Source organism: Diadema antillarum, unplaced genomic scaffold (assembly GCF_040938485.1).
Source record: "Diadema antillarum isolate AM-2024a unplaced genomic scaffold, OU_Dant_1.0 seq00000609_RagTag, whole genome shotgun sequence".
Classification (NCBI taxonomy): domain Eukaryota; kingdom Metazoa; phylum Echinodermata; class Echinoidea; order Diadematoida; family Diadematidae; genus Diadema; species Diadema antillarum.
In genome coordinates this window covers 11,900-34,776 of record NW_027271534.1, presented here as the reverse complement: position 1 = coordinate 34,776, position 22,877 = coordinate 11,900, and the positions used below count along the sequence as shown (strand labels likewise).

At 37.8% G+C, this 22,877-nt stretch overlaps 1 protein-coding gene across 1 annotated transcript in view; it reads right to left on the bottom strand.

Moving 5' to 3' along the window:
• The window catches only part of LOC139735931 (putative sodium-coupled neutral amino acid transporter 11), a 52,727-nt gene extending 30,187 nt beyond the window's left edge, over positions 1-22,540 (bottom strand). The window contains exon 1 of the mRNA XM_071646684.1: positions 22,167-22,540. Coding sequence (XP_071502785.1) covers positions 22,167-22,226 — 60 coding nt within the window. The 5' untranslated portion in view covers positions 22,227-22,540. The remainder of the gene's footprint in view (positions 1-22,166) is intronic.
• Positions 22,541-22,877: the final 337 nt, after the last annotated feature.

Sequence of the window (22,877 nt, the reverse complement as noted above, 5' to 3'; positions counted from 1 at the left end):
ATTAAAGCCTACATTGACATACGCAGATCACTTGATGAATAGACGAGGTAGTGGCATATATGAAAAATGGAATCGCCAACCTGCGCATGCCTACTCAAGAGCCCAATTCATTTCCTGTCATTCAAGGATAAGGAGATAACACATTTAAATGGAACAGTAATACATGATTGAGCTGGGCAATCACATCTCCAACATTTCTCGTGTTTGTGTAGATCTATCATGCATGCTGCAAATATAATACTTAGAAATCTGACAAATTCCTACAGAGTGGATGTAATTATTTTAACCCTGGTCCTGTTATGTTTGGAAAAAGGGTGGGAATGATAGAAGACAATTTCCCCATGACATCGTTACATCAAGCAGTCGTCCCAACAAATTAGCCCCTTCGAGACATCAGCCGGTAATGTAACGACTCGTCGCAGCATCCGTGGGGATGTGTGATCTCAAGGCATGCGGTCGTGGGGCAGGTGGTTGACGGAGGCACTTTATTAACAGCAGCTAGGGCCCTACGAAGTCAATCAATATTCAACCGCCAATTTATTGATTGTGCACAGAAATAATGCACGGGTGGGGGAGGACCAGGCAGGCATTGAGGTTCAGGTAGCTTTGTAGTGTGCCCAGAAGCTAGCACACTGACAGCGGAGGCCAACACATTCAGCAGCTCTGTGCAGAGGTACAGACAGATTGCTTGTGGATAGATGAAGAGGGGAGAAAAGGAGGCAAAAGGGGGAGGGGGAGGAGAGAGAGAGAGACAGTGCTAGGGAGAATGAATGAGGGTAAGAGGGAGAGGGAAATGGAGAGAGTGCAAGAAAGACAAAAATTGGGGAGAAGAGGGAGAAATGGGTCCTATTAGATGGAGGGCAACAACAAGGATCATGGGCACATGAGGAAAGAGAAGAAAACTTAATTTGGAAAGAAGGGAGAGAACAGGAGATTGACTGAGAGAGAAAAAAATGACATATTAAAGGGAGAGTACAGTATTGCTGGAGATGAGAATTGGGCTTTTAACTTTTTGCGAGATACCAAGATAACACGTATGATATAGTACAGAGCATACCATTTTAAGATGAATTCAAAGTTTATTTGATGAAAATTGGGTTTGAAATGACTGAAACATCCAAAAACAAAGTAAAACAAAGCGATCGTAATATAAAGTGTGGGTCCCACACTTTATTAGAATCGCTCTTTTTTGGATATACCTCAGCCATTTCAAAACCAATTTTCATCAAATAAACGTTGAATTCCTCATAGAATTACATGCTCTTTCATATTTCATTATAAGAAGTTTCTCATTATCTCACTAAACAATGCTAGAAACTTGAAATTAGGTCTCAACCAAAACTATACGATCCCTTTAAATGAAAAGGACAGATTACATAGAATGAGAGACGAAAGCTGAGATTGAGAGAGAGGGAGTGAGATCCAGAAAGAAGGGGAAAGATGAAGAGAAAAAAATTAAACATGAAAAAAGATTTAAAAAGAGATCATTAAATATTGGAAAAGAAACAGCTAGGAAGAAAAAAAGTACAAAGACAGACAGACAGCATGATGATCGAGAGAAGGATTTAATGATGTGGGAAGATGATATCTAAAAGGAAAAGAGATGGACAGAAGACAAACAGATCAAGGTGCTGCGAGACAAAGAGCTGACATGACAAGCTATATTACAGTGCTACCTTCTGAGATAGACTTTGTAAATGGGCACATGAATTTGAAAATACTCAACACAAGCCGTGATGAAAGCACCGCATCCATAATTCGCTTTTTTTTTTCATGTATGGGTTATGTGTGCATATGTGTGTATGTGTGAGTGTGTGTGTGTGTGTGTGTGTGTGTGTGTGTGCTTGTGTTTGCGTGCATGTATGCATGTATGCATGGACCTGCTGACCAGATAGAGTGCTGATGAGTAATGCTTGCTCACATGACCTTTGACACCAGTTTGCTACTGTGATGCCATCAAGGCTCGTTAGTCTGGACTAATTATCACTGTCAGGCAGTTGATAGAAATGTAGAATAATGGTTACTGCACATGTACAAACCTTACCATGGTCCTGTAATCCTAATTCTTGCCTCATTATGCCTGGTGTGTGGCAATATTACAGCCAGTTCACAGTTCCACTTTGCGCATGAGTGACAAAATGTGGACACTTGTACAATCAGGCATGTTGGTATTCAAATTCAGCGAGATAAGTACAGTATCTGTGACGTATTGATTATTCATGTAATCCTTGTAAATGGTCCTTGCTACTTATTGTAGCACCCTCCATCTGACAGCAAGCTTGATATTTGGTAATATTAGTAGAAACAGGCTGTTAATGTATTCAGTTAATGCATTAATTGTTACAAAACAATGAAATGGACGCCTGCCAAAGTGCTACTGACTGACCATTCTGGTCACATGGTCTATACTCCTTGTTTGAACATGGAATTCCATAAATTGTTACATCTGGCAAGTTTAAGCATTAATGCCCCTTTGCAAATTAGTGCAGTGCCTATCTAAATGAGAGAAAAAAACATGTCATTTGTATCAATACACACATTCCAATAATTGTGAAATGACTTTGATAACCATACTATATCATGAAACATTGCATTTCAATTCAATTTTTTCCAAAACTTTGGAATGGTGCAACCATGGTTTGACATCTGAAGGAACTGCACACCATGAACATATATATAATGTACAAAATATAACACTTTTCATTGTTCTGACCACTTTCAATGAACTGCAGATCCTACACTGTAATTAGCATATCACAATTGAGATAATTTCTGAACATACACTTGTATGTTGATATCCTCTCAAAAATCATTTGTTAACCAGCTTATTACACACAGATGTAATATGTTGAAAATCTGTACAAGATTGCTAGTTTGGAGAGAGTTTACACATATTATATCAAGGCATGAAGGATTGTTCTAATAAGTGTAAGGGCCAGGACATAATTATATTCAGATTAGATTCAGTAGAGAGATAAGATATTGGAAGCTTATCTCATAAAATCTGAATCTAGGCTATGTCAGAATATCTTGAGAATGTAACTGATAAAGGTATAAATCTGCAGAACCAATTTACATGTAATTCAATGCTCTCACTGCGTGATGGTTTCTTGAGATTTAGCAACTGAGTGCCTTACTACGTGGCAGTCCTATCTTTCACGAGAATGATATCATTTCTACATTTAATACATAAAATCAAGTCGGGAAAGGATTGAATATCTAATTATCGCTGAGAATTACATCGGAAGGAATACAATGTGCCAACAAAGGAGCAGCAGTTCAGATCATTTGGGAATGTGATCTAAAACTGCTCCTTCCAGAATAGATTAACTCAAAGATTTAGCTCTTTCACACTGAATTTCTATAATATAGCTCTGTTTTGTGTGAATTTAACAGTTTGTAGAGTGAATTATATCACTTTACAGAGTGAATTTTTCCTTTAAAGAGGATGAATTTTGTCCTAATTCCAACATAAGCAGGAAATTGGCTGCTTTACATTTATTAACAGAGTGTTATTTCATTGAATGAAAGTAAGCTCTGCTCAGATCCAAACAGGTATCTCTTTCCATGCATGCATTTAGAAGAACTTACCTTTCACACAAGTTTTAGAGTGAAAAGGGACAGAGGATTAAAATAACTCTAATGAACAAGAATGAAGTTATGGCATCACGTAGCTTTAAAGAAAACTTGAAGTACATCTCTGAATACAAATAGTGCCTTTAGAAATAATAAAAAGCCTTTACAACAAGTCTCATCCTCAAAATGAGATGTTCATCTCACAACGACAGCATAATGGCCAGCAAATTTGCCGCCAAGTTAGCCTTTAACCAAGATGCAAGCTGACACAAAGGATGGTGCAGGCCTTTCTAAAGGTCACCCTATTCTCATGGAAGTGCTATTCCTTTATTTGTATCGCTCATGTAATCAAGTGGAAGGGACATAAAAACAGAGCACGGTGGATGGCTTTCACAACTTGTTTAGATAGTCAGCTGATAGGGATATATCCTCTTTAGACATCTATAGCAAGATTTATCAGAGCACTGAAAAAGCTGTATTCAAGTATACTGTACAGAAAAAAAAAATAAGTATAAAAAAGGTCTACATGTATATGTGTACAGGGTTTTTTCACCACTTAGTGCATAAGAATCATGAAATTATAATCATCTCCATGGAACATTTTACCCTTATCTTACTAATTTTTGGCACTGAAAAGAAAACTTCCACAATCAGCTTTCACAACAGAATATGATACCAGTCCTTAAAATGCCTTTATAGCCACATTGAGATCATGCAAGACAACTCTTGGCTCATATTCACATTTTACAACAATTACAAAGTAATGCATTGCACATGATAAAGAGATGCTGGTATGAAATTAGACTTCCATTAATGTCAAAGAAATACTGAATTACAGCATTATGGCTGTATCATATTTCCACTTTTGATATTCAAAGTATAACATTCAACACTATATGTTTGTCATACAATAACTTTTTTATGCTTCCAACTGACAACATTATGCAGTTTTGTGATATTAAGATTGAACAATTAAATGTGGTCAATCTACAACACTATTTCAGGAGTGGAATTTTGTTGATAAAACACTTTGTTTCATGAGTTAATGATACACAATGATGATATAACCAGGTCCCTGCAGGCGTCGTATTATCAGATATCTACAGACATTTTTAAAATCTGGTAGCTGATGGGTTAAAGTACATTATAAACCAGCATGGTACACTGGATATGGAGAACCCCCTTTGTTTTATACAATAACAGTAATGGTAACTTTTCTCAGATTAGTATCTGTTCATTTTCAACCTAGAATTCATCCTTCCCTGTAATATTCTGTTTTTTCTCGAGTGCCTTTTAAAGAAACATCCTTAAAGGGAACACATAGTTTTGGTTGAGACTTATCTTTAGGTTTATAACATTTTTGGTGAGAATGAGAAACCTCTTATGAAATAAGAAATACTGGTAGTGCATGTAATTTCAATTAGGATTCAACGTTTATTTGATGAAAATTGGTCTTGAAATGGCTGAGATATCCACAAAAGTGGTAATGAAATTGACAGGCCATGACTTTTATTAGGAGCTTTAACTTTTTTTTTAATATATATCTCAGTCATTTAAAAACCGATTTTCATCAAATAAACTTTTTTTGATTCCCCTTAGAATTGTATGCTCTTTAACATTTCATAATGTACTTTTTAAACATCTCGCAAAATGTTACAAGCTCAATCCTCCCCTCAACCATTAACGTACAGTCCCTTTAAAGGGATGGTCTTTGGTTGAGATGCGGAATTCACATTTTAACTTTCTGCGTGACAATTAGAAACCACTTATGAAATATTAAAGAACAGACAATTCCAAGAGGAATTCAAAGTTAATCTGATAAAGATTGGGTTTGAAATGGCTATATCCAAAAACAAAGTAAACAAAGTGGCTCTAAAAGGTGGGTCCCACCTTTATTACAATTTCTTTGTTTTTTGATATCTCAGCCATTTCAGAACCAATTTTCATGAAATAAATTTTGAATCACTCTTAGAATTGTATGCTCTTTCATATTTCATAAGAGATTTCTCATCATCTCACAAAAAGCCCCATCTTACTAAAAATATACCATCCCTTTATATTTTGATGCAACTCTTTTTCTTTTCTAGTGGATCTCAGCCCACATATACTCACAAACACATACAGTACACGCAATTGTGATTCATGGTAGGATAATTGCCTCAGTGTTGGCAAGCAGGTGCAATTTACGTGTTGTGGTACAAAGAGTCAAAATGCAGAATTCTGCAAACGGAAGAGCATGGGGCTATCTTGCCTTTTAAACGGGTAAGCTATCAGATGGTATAAAAATTTTCCTCTGCAGAAAGATTTTTTGTGTAAAGGATCAGTGTTTTGTATAACATTTGTGAGAGTGTGAGTCATACACTGAGCACTGTATGTGTGTGTATGCACTGTGCGTGTGTGTGTGTGTGTGTATGAGTGTGTGCACTGTGCTTGTTTTATGTGTGAGTGGGTTTTGAGTGTACTTTATGTCAGGGTGTGTGTGTGTGCGTGTGTGTGTATAGGTTGGTAGGAGTGCGTGGGCGGATGAAGCAGCATAAATCAGCAAACACTGCAAGCATAAAGATGCATATTATATTATTGAAGCAATAAATATGAAGCCTGGGCCAATCTGGAGGAATACCTGGGGGAAATCATAGGATACTGCGGGCAAAATGAGATTATTCCAGCAGGATATGCAGCCCTCCAAGAATCATTCATTTCCAGAGAAAACTGTACTGCTGGAGGAATGGTATGCACCCATAGGCAAATTCACTCATGCACTGTACACAAATACACACACACACACACACACACCCTAAGAAATCAGCTTTAATGTCTGCGCTTTTATTATTGCAGAAAGGTATAATTATGTAATGCCACTTTTGAGGAAATTAACCCTACTGGTGGCTGAGTTGCAAACAAAGCACTCCACTTGTTTGTGAAACATGGAGCATCCATAATCTAAGGCCTCTGGTATATTCAGAGGTTTAATCTGCGATAAAACACAATTACTGTAAAACACAATATTTTCGCGGCATGAAAATTTTGCAAACTGGAGCCAATGGCCTTTTTCGCGGCATGAAATTTTCGCAAGTTGCCTCTAACATTCAATGCATATACAGTAGTGTTAACAAGAACTTTCGTGTGCATTTTAATTTCACGAATCTTGGCTCTCGCGAAATTTGCAAAATTAAAATGGACACGAACATTCCTCGTTTTACAGTACTTCTCTTTACTTTACAAAGTGATATCACCCTAATGTGTTCCACTCCTGACGCATGCGGCAAATAGGAGAATCATAATCATTATCAGAAAACAATCAGGTCTTAAATGAGCCCTAGAGGAGCCCTGTTGATGAACAGCACGATTTTGTTTTTCAAAATTCATATAAAACACTAATATGATAGATGGATATTTGTGAATCTTGAAAGGAGCTAGTCAAAAGTCATAGATCTCGTAATTGCATGAATCAATTAAGATCAATAAACTGCCGCATGGTTCAGAATTATTATTAAAAAAACACCAGAAAACCACATCATATTTTTTATTTAGTTTATCTCATGTTGAACCTCTTCTGACTGTACAGATTAATGCATACACCTACATGTTGTATAATTGTTCTTGTCTGCACTACCACAAATAACCCTTGCTGTGCTTTAAAGGGTGTGTACAGTTCTGGTCGAGGCGAGGATTTAGCTTTTAACATTTTGCGAGATATTCAGAAAACACTCTATGAGATGTCACAGAGCATGCAATTCTAAGGGGTATCAAAAGTTTATTTGATGAAAATTGGTTTTGAAGTGGCCGAGATATCCAAAAACAAGGTGAAACAAAGAGATCCTAATAAAGTTGAGGCATGTAGTCTTATATTATTATCACTTTTTGGGATATCTCAGCCATTTGAAAACCAATTTTCATCAAATAAACGTTGAATCCTTCTTAGAATTACATGCTCTTTCATATTTCATAAGAGGTTTCTCATTATCTCACTGAGGAATGTTAAAACCATGAATCCCCACCTCAACCTGTACTGTACAGCCCCTTTAACACGTACCAATTGGCACATTGGAGTGCTTTCTTTGCTGTTGTATTGGTAGAGATGAACTAACCTGTTATAAGTAGAGTGATTCCCATGCCCCCGTCCCCAATCCCTGTAGTGTCCCTGAGGCCCTCCATGTAGACCAAGGCATTGTAACACCTTTAATGAGCTGTCTAGACTCAATAATGATTATTTTCTTGGTTTTTTTTAATCAGTTGAGTTAATGAAAAAGCTTTACATGTTACAGCAAAGTGCCTTGGACACTGTATAAAGGGATTTAAGGTATATCGCACACTTCTATAAAGGGCAATTTTATACAATTATAACAGCAATGTCCTCCTTGAAACAAACATCACGGAGCTTTAGATTTTCGCAACGCAGACGTTCAGAGGAGCATAACCTGTTCTGCGCATCATGTGCAAATTTGCTGATATAAATAGACCTCGCATCATCTGAATTTGCACGGTCGGTTCTGAGCTATTTTTGCGTCCACTCAAATTCACACCCACATAGAGCTACTTAATGCAATGACCCTATGGGAACGCCTTTTTACTTTGTATAGGCTGCATCCTTGCGTAATCTAAAGCTACTTTAGAACACGATGCAGGGAGAGAGAATGGCCAATGCAATCATCATCTTAAACGTCCTCACAAATCTTCAGCTTCCAATTTCACACTACAACCATGCAGCTGAGCAAGCTGTATAAATCTATTACATACATAACAAAATTGAGCAAATTCCTAAAACAAACTAATCATAACAAAATAAATATATTTCTTTGTCAGCTGTTCAAGAGGTTAAATTACTAATATTAGGCCTACTATTAAAAAGGGTGTTGTACTTTCTCTGGTGTTTCAACAGGTGTTCATACAATTTATACACTGGTCTACAGGACTATACTGTACGTACCCTGAGTGAAAAAAATCAACAAACTATCAAGACTTGGCTTACTCAAATTTTCAGAAAACCTGCAGAATGCTTGAACATAAAGACAGGGTGGTCCACGAGGGGTTTTAGCATGTCGCTGCAACATGCTAAAATTCTTGTGCAACATCCTCAAAAGCCAGCAACATGCTATGCAACATCCTTAAGAATTTGCAACAAGCTCAAAGTAAAAGTATTCAAAGATGTGCAAAACATGTGCATAACATAAGAAACGTCAAACTACCTGGTACTTAGATATTTGTGTGCAAAACATGAGAGAGAACATTGAATGTAAGCAGCACAAAGAGAGATAAGCAGCAAAATATTGCGTACTGCGTACTCATTGTGTGCGCTCTGCGCATATTCAATCTCTGCAATATTCTCAGATTCTGAGCTTGCAACATGCTCAAATTTCAAGTTGTGGACCACCCTGAAAGAGTTCTTAAAAACTAAAAATCTTTGTGATACGAGCTGTATGTACATTGAACAGATCCTTACATGGCCGGCGCAGCCGTGGGGGCCGTGGGGGCTCGGGCCCCCACACTTTTTGTGCACCCATAGGAATACATAAGGTGTCATCACTTTGGGCCCCCACACTTTTTTTTAAACCCGGAAGTACATAAGTGGCACTAAAATAGAAATAGATAGAGATGAAGAGTTTGTTTGCAAAAACCGATAAGTCCATTTTTGAAGATTTTGAAGTACGGTCTCTGTCATAAAGTACAAGACACTACATATAAAGGTAAAAAAGGTAAAGTTATCATCAAAAGAAACAAAAATGTTCTTATTATTCTCTTTAATTTTCTTGACCTTTAATCGCAAATATCTCCATTTGGCAAATATGGACTTATCGGTTTTTGCGAACAAACTCTTCAGATCTTGAAGTATGGCTATGTAAGGTTATGTTTTTTCTCTGAAGACCTCTTTTTTTTTTGTCAGGTGAAAACAACCGGAAATGGAAGGGGAGAGAATGAGCTGAGGACCTTTTCTTTTTCTTTTTCTTTTTTTTGCTTGTCAGCTGAAGAAACCCGGAAGTGGACGGGGAGAAGAGATGAGCCGACGTTTTTTGTTTTTTGTTTTTTGTTTTTTGGTTTTTTTTTTTGCTTGTTAGCTCATGAAACCCGGAAGTGGGCCCCCACACTTTTGAAAACGCTGCGCTGGCCCTGCCTTACACATATTACACATACACATAAAACACACTAAAACTCATTCATTCATTCATTCACATTTTGAAAAGGCTGGTTATGGATGACGAATTCTCTGTCAGCATTTAAAAGACACAACATTTAAAGAGTTACTAATGAAAAATACTGTGATAGATGCACACACACACACACACATACAGACAAAAATTATATGTACCCCATTCTAAAAATGCTGGCCATGCAAGCAAGATAAAAGTCCACTCTTCGGCTAAATGTAAATTATGGGGGTGAGGTTTCCTTATTACACATCACCCTCCATTTTAGCAAGGAGGTGGGAAGCTTCCCACCTCCCTGATTTTAGGCTTGTCCCTGGCTGCATGCTCTCATGCCACGCCATTTTCTGCCAATGATAATGAAAGTCCCCGCCACACTTCTGCAGCTTGCATCAGCGCTTTCAGCATACAATTACTAATGCATTTTAAGCACCTTTTTTTTAATGAGGAAGATTTATGGATGTCATATTGTAACTGAAGCTTACAAGTGTAATCCACTGATTATAAAAACTAGTGCTGTGTTCTGGCGTTCCAAAAAGTTGATTAAAACTATAGGGCACATAGTTTGAAACAGCACGCCTGCTTGGAATGACTCTAGACCAGATAAATCAGAATACTCATCATATTCAGTGATATATCACAGGTACCATGTAGGCAAATGTTACAGATCAAAGAAAATAATTAGCTGTAGGGCCTACGGATATATGTTGTATAGTGCTGTGTACACAAAACAAGCAGCAGGTAACTTTGCTGTTGAATATTTTTTCTGAATGGCAGCTTCCTGCTACCCTAAATTTTACTCTATTCCCCAAGGCAGCTAACTGGGAAGGGATTCTACTTTCTTCAAAGGTTATACAGCTGAAATGCATCGGAGGAAGGCACCTTTTTTTTTGGGGGGGGGGAGGGGGGGGGGCAGTAAGATTTCAGTTTTACAAATGTGCCAGCCTGCATTGAATGACATAATCACGACTGCCCATGTATAATCACACCGACGGATTAAAAATCCAGCCGACATGAGATAGCGCTACAGCTCTTGGGCTTAATCATGATCACGTCTGTGGGAATTTTTGCCGGGAGCATTAGCAGAAATGGAATCTCACTGAGACATCCGCATCACAACCTAGACTCAAACACAGACCCCATGCCACAGTTTCTCAGTACACAGTCATAACAACTGGTTATATAGCACTTGACTGTTTTGAATGCACCACCTCTATGTGCTACAAAGAGGAGCTTCTGAAAAAAAAAAGTGTTTTCAGCATAAATCTTGAGCTGCGCGGACATGACATACTGTAGATATAGTGTGGCAATGCACTGGTGGATAAGGTCCTTCATGTACAAGTGATCTTGTATTCCCCAATGACTGCCCCCTTTTTTGGACTCCAAGTCCTGGTAAGACAGTACTATTGCTGGCACTGAGGACTTTTATGCTGTTTTGTTAAAGATGACATTGTATTCTGGGTCAGCACCTTGAGCGCTATGGAAGATATGCAGCAAAGATAAGGAGCAGATCTACATTGTAGACGTCTACGCTGATCAGAAAGCCAGCATGTCAGCATAATGAGAAGGCTAGGCTACAGTGGCTCCCTCTTCTCGAATATCAGTGGGCGAGAGCATCAGCAAGGCCGACTCTCCTAGATGGTGTTGCCGTCAACACCGAAATTAAATGCCATCTCTTGGCAGGCCGGTGTGATGCATGCTCGAGAGGATGTGTGGGAACACCCAATCACCGGGCCGTGGATGCGCAAACCCTCTCGCTCGGCTCATTTTTCAATGAAGCTGGCTGCTTGTATCAGCCAACCTGCCAGTCTGGCCAATTTCCATGGCATTTCCTTTTTGTATTTAAAATGAGAGCAACTGACAAATAAAATGGCATTACTTTTTTTTTTCTCAGAGTGAAGATGTCTGCTTTCATAACCAGCTTGGATTTCATTCACAAACTAACATGGCAGTTTGCTTCATACTCACCCTTTTGCCTGTGTGACACAAACAAAGTGAATTATTGTTGAGCAACTTAAATAAATGAGAACTTGCCTGTTTTGGATATGGGGCCTTTGCCCAAATGCCTCTTTGGGCTTCTGGGAGAAACATATTTTTATATTGCAAAGCAAATAGTAATTGAAATACAATTGTATGAAGCAGTTCTCAAATGATGCACCATAAACAAGTCTCTAATTTAAGAAAGTACACTTTATGTTAATGTCATGGTAGCACTTTAATTCAGACAACATTCAACCTTTATCAAATTGTCACTGAATTGTTATCTGTTTAAAAAAATCTGAAATATTGTCAGAGTAATGTAAAAGTGGATATTTTCATGCAACTAATTTTTTCGCGCTAGGACGGGTAAGACGAGTTTCGCATGTTTTTAATTCCACGGAATCAAGACATCAACTATTGGAACATATGGCAAGCAAGAGTATTTGTGTGCTTTTATTTTCATGCTAGTTTCTGGTTGCGCAAAATGAGGGAAAATTTCAACACCGTGAAAATTTATATTTTTACAGTAATTCACACCCTTAGATATCACCATGCCATCTACAATGTACAGCTCACTGGCATTATGGGCTGTCAAAACTTGAAGGGGATGTAGTACATGTGGATTCAGTGAATGTGGGGATAGCAATATTAGTAGGGTGTATCAGTAATGCTTGAGGGATTCAAACAATCCATTTTTTGAATAGTTTGGTTGTGCTATTTTGTAGTGCTGGATGAGAGGACTATAACAGTTTGTGATGTCACAATGACAGAACATTATAAACAATCAATATATTAAAAGAGAATTCCACATATTTCATTTTTCTAACATAAGGAAAGAACACTCCATGTATCTCCTTTTGGCAAGGATGAGGAGTAATTTTACATTACCCTCTACAATTTGTATGTTAGAAGTCAAAGGAATGAATATTTTTCATATAAAATGAAACTGTGTGGAGTACGCTTTATATTTTTTTATCAGTCACTACTGTGACCTCATGACATGTACCAGTAGCCTTTTTAATTTTAACATTTTCACTTGTCCTTTGACCTTTGAACTTTGACCTCTAGCCATAGCAGCATGTAATAAATTAAACAAAACCTTTGAAAATTCATGAATTTGGAACAGATTTTCAGATTTCCCTTAGTGTTCTATTTCTGCATTCAGTGAAACCACATCTGATGGGGGTATGTGCCCCTTTAAAGCGATTTTTAAAAAGATGTATTTCATACTTACAAAGTCTATAAAACATTTACTGAAAGATTCATTAAGGATTACATTTACACGCCAGCAATTTTTCACTGAGTCGGAATAACCTGACTCCATACAATCTTCATATCTAAGCAAGATAGCACTACACGGGAAGCAGACATTAGCCCGCTTATACATCGTATGCAAATTTATATCTTGTTGCACTCATGTAAGACTACTGAACCAAGCAAAAGTATATTCTGCCTGCAGGAATGCGTCACTGCAGACAGCTCATAATCCCCTTACTCGAGCACAGGCACCACGACACAAAATGTATGAATTCAGAGAAGAGAGCTTTCCGTATTATATTCCTGCCTCCTCAATATCCTCTCATTATATTTGGCACCCAGCATGCTAACAGTGCAGGAGGTATGCTACTTAATTGTCCTTTCTGTTGTTCAGAGCAAACTCTGCAATGATCTGACAAATAAATGTTCCTGTCTTTAATAGTGCATACATCTTTTATAGACATACAATATGTATACTTCTCCCTTTTCCCCTCTCTCTTGCTGTGTTTAGATACAAACTATTTCAGGTCTGGCATATCTAGACAACCTACATGTACACAACTTGCAATTAAAAAAAAATGTGCCTGGAAAAAAAGCTATACCTACAAATACAATCCAATTATAAGTTTCAAAGGTCAAAATGACAAGGAAAATTCTATTTGTTTCAAATTCTATTACAATGTATATCATATCTTATATGCTTTACATTATATACATATACACAACTGTAGCTTCAGGAGTTAATATTTTATTTATAGGTCATCCATGATTGTATCATTTGCACTGAATAAACAAATTCAAAATTTACTAATGCTAGAGTCACACATGGCCGGATTTTGTACCCGGTCCAAGAGGAATTAAAACCGTCCCGACCCGGTTCGAGCCGTAGAGACCTGCACTGACCTGCATCGTAACCCATGTCAATTCCTGATGGATTCCAGGGGCTATGATAGGTGGTGAAAAATTTTTGGCCATGTTCAAAATTTTCTCAAGGATTTCGATTCCGTATTGATATCCGAATTGACCAGGTTCGAACTGCATTGACTCTCGTCGACCCACTGCAACCTGCAGCGTAAAACTGTATGGACCCTTGCCGTATGCCACATTGCTTTCAATGCAACGGATGACGACAAGGTTTACATCCGGGTCGGTACGGGTCGAGGCGGGTTGACACGGGTCGACAGGGGTCGAAAAGGATTCAGTTAAGGATTTAAAAAGCGGATTTTTATACAGTTCGATACCGGTCAATACGGGTCTCTATGGTTCGCACCGGGTCGATACGGTTATAATTCCTTTATGGACCCGGTTTGAAATCCGGCCGTGTGTGACTGTAGCATAAATTACCCTCCATTCCGGGACTACTTAGTATTCCTACTCATTTTCACCCGGATCAAATCCGTTTTGTGACCCAGCCGTGTGTGACTCTTGCATTAGAAAAGCATGTTTGTGGCCATTTGATGAAACAGTGCAAAGTCTGTGATGACAGAGAAATGAATTATAGCATGATGAATATGACTTGTATTCAGAGTATGTTTGTGTTTATGTCTGTAATATCTGTCTGCATGGGTGAAATTTAAGTCCCTGTGCAAAGTAGAATGAAATGTGTGATATTATACTGTAACGCTGGTCTGTTTACACTAGGCGCGGCTACAATTGGGCATGCTATGTACATGTACATGTATGAGTAAAATAACTTATCATAAATGCAAACACGCAGCTAAAACTATTGCTACATGCAGAAAAAAGACAAAAATTATAATTATGCTGGCAGATTAATCAATCTGAATAATAAAATGAAAGTGTCACAGCAAAAAAAAGAAAATAATGATAATAATGACGACATGACAGGACAAACATCATATAAGAAAACGACTACCAGCAAACCTACAAGTGGTGGTTGCAAATAGACCACAATGTGCATAATATTAATCAATTAAAGTGGATGAATAAAGTTAACTAAGCACTGTGGCACTCGAAAACTACATATCGGGTGACTTTCAGGCCTGATGCAAGCCAGCATATGTCAAATTGTTGAGAATGTCTGTGCCACCCCATTTATTTCTCAGTCACTACCTCCACTCGTTCACCCCCTTATCCCATGCCCCCCCCCCCCCCAAACCATCCCCTTGTAATTAGCTGGTATTACAAACACCAGGATACTGGAGTAGCGTGTTCCATTACTGTATACTTTTTGCACTACGATGTCAATTAAACATGTAATATTGTCCATCAGTTAGATTGGCAAACCTGGTACAGTACTGGTATATTTCGGTCTCACCGGTCTTTGAGTATATCTGTGCTAATTGGAACCACAGCACACATTAATTACCCCTGCAATGCACAGGTAGTGTAGGTTGAAACCATGTCAGTAGGTATAGTTTTCCTTGCCAGCACAACGATTCCAGATATGACGGGATACAATTACAGATGTTTTGCAATGTTAAAGTGGTTGATAACCTAAATCATTTCGGCTCCATTGTGATTTTAAGTAATTCAAAATGAAAGGGGAAGAAATGTGAATTTTCACATTCATTTTGTGGATGACTCAATGAAAATAATCAGTTAGAAGAGAATAAGCTGTAAATGCTTTGAATTTGTTTGCAGTACATCATTACCACAAGAAATAAAAAATGCTGGTAAAAACTACTCTTTCAGGACAACACTGAGGAAAGCATGATTTTGTTAAAACACCAGCATGGTATTTTAACAAAAGGATAGAACAGAGTTAAAACATAGATCTTCTTGTTGAGATAATGATCTATAGATGTTTTATCCTACAGAAATAGTCATTAACTAACTTTAAATATGAAATACTGACAGATCTTTTAATCATATAAAGCTCAATATATAAATAGAGAAATTTTGCCTCTCAATAATATGTCAATAAGTAATGGATTCTACCAGGGAGGTGAGAAGTCCCTGATACTACCAGGGAGGTGAGACAAAAACACAGGTCTCCCTGATTCTAATACAGAAAGTATTTGGTACAAATGTACTCTACAAACCAGCACTCAGATAAGATCATACCTAATGAGGAAATGAGATTTAAAACGAATGGGGAATTTAATGGCACTTAAGCGGCAGATAGTGCATACAAAGATGCCATATTATTAGGATATATCCTTTCAGCAAATTTTCCTTATTAATACTTAAATGGAGACTTACATTTCAAGGTACTGTTTACCATTGGGAGCAGTGATTGAAGAACTGTTTGAGAACATTGTATCACATTTGATCTAGGTAAGATTTATCACAAAACATCAGGTACCATATAAAGATTTCTTAATAACTACTGTAATTATTTTTCTCAATAAACCATAACTGCATCAACAGTTTATTCTATAAACAATTTTATTGTAACTAATTGTTCACAATTAATACTTTGAATAACATTGATTATATACTGATCAACATTTTTATAATGGTTGTTTCTATCCTTTATTCACATTTTAGAACTATTCTGAAGCACTAAAGCTGGGCTTTTGTTTAATCTGCAAATGGTAAAATATACTTTTATGAACAATAATATCAAAGTGCAAATGCCCTGCATACTTGCAAGTAGTTCAAGTAGTCTCCTCATCCAGCGGTTCCAACTCCAAAACTTTAAAACTTCTCAATTTTTGCATCGATTGTCCAATTTTCCTCAAACTTTCACTGATGTGTTCTACTAATATTACTGCTTTCACTCAATCCACATTGCTCTTTGGGTTTGCCTTCCCTTTGAGAAAATGTTTTACATACAAAAAATGGATGCTTGATCTTTTTTTTTTTAAAAAGGTTGTGAGTTATCAAATTTGACAGAGATATGGAGCTGAATTTACCTTGAACACAGGATGTTTTTGTCAGTTCTGTCAATGAAATATTTGAAGTGCTCCTGGAAAAGGATGGTGAATCTCTTTCTGATGACAAGCATGAAATATAAGCCCTGTTACTTAAAGGGATCATATAGTTTTGGTTGAGACCTAATTTCAGGTTTCTAACATTTTTTTGGTGAGATAATGAGAAATCTCTTAAATGAAATATGAAAGAGCATGTAATTCCATGAGGAATTCAATGTTTATTTGATGAAAATTGGTTTTGAAATGGCTGAGATATCCAAAACAGAGCGATTCTAATATAGTGTGGGACCCAACTTTTATTACGATCGCTTTGTTTTACTTTGTTTTTGGATGTTTCAGTCATTCCAAACCCGATTTTCATCAAATAAACTTTGAATTCCTCTTAAAATAATAGTATGTTCTGTACTATTTCATAAGTGTTTTCTTGATATCTCGCAAAAAGTTAAAAGCCCAATTTTCATCTCCACCAACACTGTACCATCCCTTTAAGTTCTGATTATATATCCCCCGTTAAAGGACAAGTTCACCTTCATAGACATGTGGGTTGAGTGAATGCAGCAATATTATTAAAACACATCAGTGAGAGTTTGAACAAAATCGGACAATCCGTTAATAAGTTATGAATTTTTTTAAGTTTCTGCTCAGTCACGGCTGGATGGAAAGACTACTATAGCTTGTGATGTCACATGAGTACAACGATATAAGGAAAGAATAAAGAAAATTCAACATATTTCCATATTTCTCGCATAACAAAAGAACACTCGACTTCTCTCTATCAGAAAGCAGGGGGGAATAATATTACCCTTAACATACGTCAGTAGCAAGTCGAAGAAATGTGCAATTTATTCAAAAAGTAAAGTTTTGTGAAATTTTCGTTTTATTTTCCTTATATAGTTGTACGCATTTGACATCATACACTGTAGTAGTCTTCTCTTCCAGCAGTGACTGTACAGATACTTAAAATATTCGTAACTTTCGAACGGATTGTCCAATTTTCCTCAAACTTTCACTGATGTGTTGTACTAATGTTGCTGCATTCTCTCAATCCTCATGTATATGAAGGTGGACTTGTCCTTTAAGTTAGTTCTAAATGATCATTATTTGATACATGTGCTATCCAGACACTTTAGGAGTAACTTGCAATGATTTTGCATATAACTGCACTCAGATAATTCCTTAAATCTAAACCTAACTGTAATTTAGCCAATCCACTCAGGTGCAACAATGTATTATGGCAACAGAAATGGCTTAAAGAGATTAGCTAGGTAATCTCTATTCATCGGCAGCTAGTCTCCAGACATGTAGATCTCACAATGGGAAAAGAAGAGGGCTCGAGTGGAAGTACCAGTCACTAAATTTTAACTGTATGGGTTAATCCTTCTGGAAGCAAATTTTATACAAATTCTCTTGTCTAAATGCCTCATGGCTCATTGTATCTTCACATGAGCATCAGACAAGTTTGAGTTGGCAATCTTATACATAGTGCAAATGTGTTCAGCTGTTCGCGGTGGCCAACTGGTTTAACAATAGAAACCGATACATCTGTCCATCCTACACAGCAAATCCAGTCAAGTGCTTTTGTAATGGAGCATTTTTCTCTTCTTTTTTTTTGCCTTGAATCTGTGCTTGTAGTTGATATTCAGTTGTTTGTTTTATTTTTTGTGGATCAGAGAACATGACTGAATATCCCATATTCAGCTGCGTTAGTATAGCTCAGGGCTGGCACTGCATAATTCTAAAAGGGGGGGGGCCAATTTATATTTCTGGGTTTTATCAGCTGATAAGCAAAAAAAAAAAGTAAAAATAAGGGGGGGGGGTGTGCACAATTTTCTGGTGCCATTTCTGGGGTTACTCAGCTGACAAGCAAAAACAAAACAAACAAACTTGTTAACAAAGGGCTTCCCTGTACAATTAGTTGATCGTGCCATTTCTGGGCTTAAAAAAAAAAGGTGGCCCCCATCAGGTGATTCAGGGAGGTCGGAAAACATATTTCTCTTTGTCATGAAAAAAAAAAAGAAGAAGAAGTGGAGTTTGACGTTTTATATAGTTTGGTGAGACTGAGATTGTTTAACTGCTTCAAGCACAGTATTATCCATGAACTTAGTCTGTTGCAAAGTGATATCCCATTTTTCCGCTATGGACCCCCAAAAGAATGGTTAGTAACATTCCGTGGTCAGTAGCATTACAGTGTACATTTGTCAAGGGTAATTCCTCACATCATTTCAACAAATTTGCAATTAATAAAATATCACATGACCTCTGGAAAATTTAATGTATGAATCTACTGTATTTCCCTTTAGCAAAACTCAGATTGGGAAAAAAAAAAAAAAACATTTGAAGAAACCAACTGTATTAATGTGTGTTTAAGTGAATTTTACAGTGGTCTCCAGTCCATGTGCATGGTACTATAAAACTTTGAATGCTGGTTTTAGATCTTGCAAAAATCAATGAAAATGAAAAATTGCTGGTCTTTCCAGTGCAGATCAAGCCTCGTCTTAAAAGCAGTAATAGATGGAGCTATTATAATTCTACTATTTTCAGTTTTAATATCTGGTAGTGTTTGTTAACTGTTTTGTACTTTACCACAGTCAATTATGGACAAAAATGCATTAATGTTGCACCTAATTACGATGTATTTACATTTGGCCAAGTAAAAAAAGAAAGTAGTTTCTCGTTCGGGTTTTTTGAGCAAGGCGATGAGGGAGGTCCTTACTATTTGATATCTTACTATTTTTTCGAGGATTGTCAAAATGAAAGTAATATGTGTTTCTCGTCCGGTAATTCTGAGAAAGGTAACGAGAGAGGGCTTTACTATTTTCTATATCAAATTTATGAAATGAAATATCACTCTGGTAGCTGTGTTATGAGAGACCAGGTCCCAAGTGTATGTCTTGCCTGCACTCTGTGCATTTTCAAACAAATAGATATACACGTATGTACCAATCTTGAAACGAAACTTCATGCATGCAGAAATACATTTGCTTTTTCTTCCCACTACAGATGTCAAGGGAAAATGACCATCTTAATACTGGTGTTTAGTGTTGTAATGGCATTTCTGATACCAGCGTACTTGCAATTCTGATGTATTGTGCTATCAATTGAAACAGGTATAAAACATGTCTTTCATCAAATGTACGACTGAAATTAATTCCATGATATTCAAAACACTGCTTTATTTATCATTTGTGTTTGTGACTTTTTTAGTCCACACAGCTGGTATGTATCTGCATTTCTTCACAGTACAATTGTAGCACATTCAACTGGAAACTGGCTTGTACAATTGCAGATGGATGTCAAAATGATACTGATTATATGGCATTGTAGCATTAAACATTTAAATGATGTTTCTTCATGTTTTAAAAAGACATTTGATAATCACTCATCATTTGGATGATGAATGACTGTATACCAAAACTACATAAAACATGTACCTGTGCAGGTAAGTCACATTCTCCCTTCATTTCTTCCATGGCCATCATTGCAGTGCTACCAAGAAGCAGCAGTGATATAAACAGCAAAATACAACGTGTAATGACAATTTCAGTTCACACTCATCAAAACTGCTTATTTCTTTTCAAAGTTTTGGCTATCAACATCCGTTCGTGGGTGTATTTTGTTTGTTTGTTTGTTTTGTGTGTTTTTCCCTCGTGAAAAACGTAATGATTTCTTCGTATCGAACGTAAACTGCATGTTTACCGTAAACAAGCCATTCAGCTCAGCTCAGCTATGGCACATTCGATTCATTGAACTTGCAGTAACCTTTAATATAGGCAGGAGCACATGGCGCATTCCTTTAAACTTGAAAGTGAAACCACGTGTTTGCACGTCGGCGCTTCCACACACAGCGCGGCATTTTGCGATCATCGTTATAGCAGACTTTCCGATTCCAGTCAGGGGAAAAGGAATTGGAATACTTCGGAAAATACTGATGTTTAAAATCCATTGAAATGAAAAAAGCCTGAAAACAACGCATGATTATGTTTTCATAGTAAATGATAATTGGAAACACGGAACAGAGTATAGCATCTGCTCACAAAGAAGCTCTCTTGAGAAGATGAAAGCATTCCACGTCCCCTGCTAGATAGTGGAAGCTTCCATAATCAGCCCAGCAAGTTTTTGGAGGTACATACTTGCACTTGTACACATTCATTGCGAGAAAGCAATCAATCAATGCTGAACATTGCGTAGTTTGGCATCTTAATCGTGCTGGTGACCAGCTCTATGCTTCGGCATGTGCACGTTATGTTTAGAGCCTGTAGGCCTCATAAGTCGACGAGTTTAATTCAAAATACTGTAGCAAAAAGAGGGAGATTGAAAAAATATGAATTCTGGTGGAAAAATACGAATTTTGGAGCTGCTGAGTACTAATTTGTGCTTCCAAAGGTTGGCAGCTCTGGTATTTAAAGCCGTTCGCTGTGTACACGTGCACTTGAGATCGGTTCTCTCCATCACTGCACTCCACGATTTTTTTTTTTCCAGCTCCAGAACGCGCGCATGCTATGCTGGCTGGCTGGACTCCTCTATTATGTGGTTACATTGCGCAATCAATCTAGCAGCACATGAAGCGGGCAACAGCACGAGAAAAATGTACAGAAGGTGCTCAACGTCCTGTCTACATCACGACGTACCGAGTGCGCTTTACATCACAGCCCAGGCCGGCCCGTCCGCGCCCATCCAACTACCGTTCAACTGCTTTGTGGGTCATTCCAATTGCCGAGCTCACAGTGTGAAATGCATGCGTTATTACATACACACTACAGAAGCTACAGCTGTACTACAGCTAAGTAGAGGATGCAAGGCGTAATTAGAAATGAGAAATCACGATTGGTAGGTGAATTGTCAATTTTCTTTTTTTTCGGCGGCCGAAAAAATAGTAAAATATCAAAAAAGTCAATTTCAAAAGTCAAATCGATGCGGGCGGGGAGCGGGCTGGGACGAGAATTATGAATTTCTTGGTATTTTCAGCGCCATTTTGAAAATAGTAAATAGTAAAAAAATCGATGCGGCGGCCAAAATCGATGCGCGCGAGGACAAGAAACTGGTTTCTTTTTTTACTTGGCCTTTCGTTTTCACTGTCATATACTCGTAGATAAGTATACACAGCCCTGTCGCTGTACACAGGGCTGTGTATAATAGTTATTGATAACTCCAAATGAAATGTCTCTGTTTCTATTTCACCCAGAGCAATTAAGGACAGTTACATTCTGCAGCTTTGTAATAACTTAATGAGTAAAAAAAGAAGGAGCATGCATGTAAATCTCATTCAACATTTCAAAAGATGACTTTAGCAGCTAGCATTATCCATCATTGTAGGGTCTGCAACACTTATCTTTTACCTTTTGACTCCCTACATGCAAATGTTTACAAATCTTACCTCTTGCTTGTTGACTATGTGCGTCTTCTCGTTCGGTCCTTCACTTGTTGGCGAATCCATTTTCCCCTAATAAAAGCCCACTGTGTACTGTGTGGTGAATGTCGTTGCTTTTTAATCCCGTATCGTCTGCAGTTGAGGATGAGATGCTCATTTACCACGAGCAAAATACTTGGTCCTTGGACTATCAATTTGAGAGCACACCTTACACGTAGCACTAGCAGACGACAATTGCATTTGCCTCTCCTCTGCACATGAGAGTAGCAGCGTGCAAATACCACTGCGAACTACACCTCCTGCTTATCTAGGGCGACCGGGAAAATGTTGCTCGTTCAACATCTGCCTGCAGTCGCAGCAATTGTGCCCTCTCGCATTCGTTGTCTTGATGCTGCGTAGCGTGATGGTGAATTATGATGCATACCACTACCTAATTTCAGTGAAGATGACAGAGTGGGGACATTATGTTGATGACCAGAATGCTTGAAAAGACAGCACAATTATTCCAACGAGTGGAGATCCATTTACGCGTTCACACACACGCCCCGGCACCACCACTGCCTAAATGTTTCTCAGACCTCTCTCACATCTCTCTACCACCTGTTCTCTCGAATGACACCGCGTCGCGTATCCAATACACAGTCAACACACGGCTATGGAAAATGTGCATTGGGTGCGTTCCCAACTGAGCATTAGGTAACAATGGTCCCATCGCAC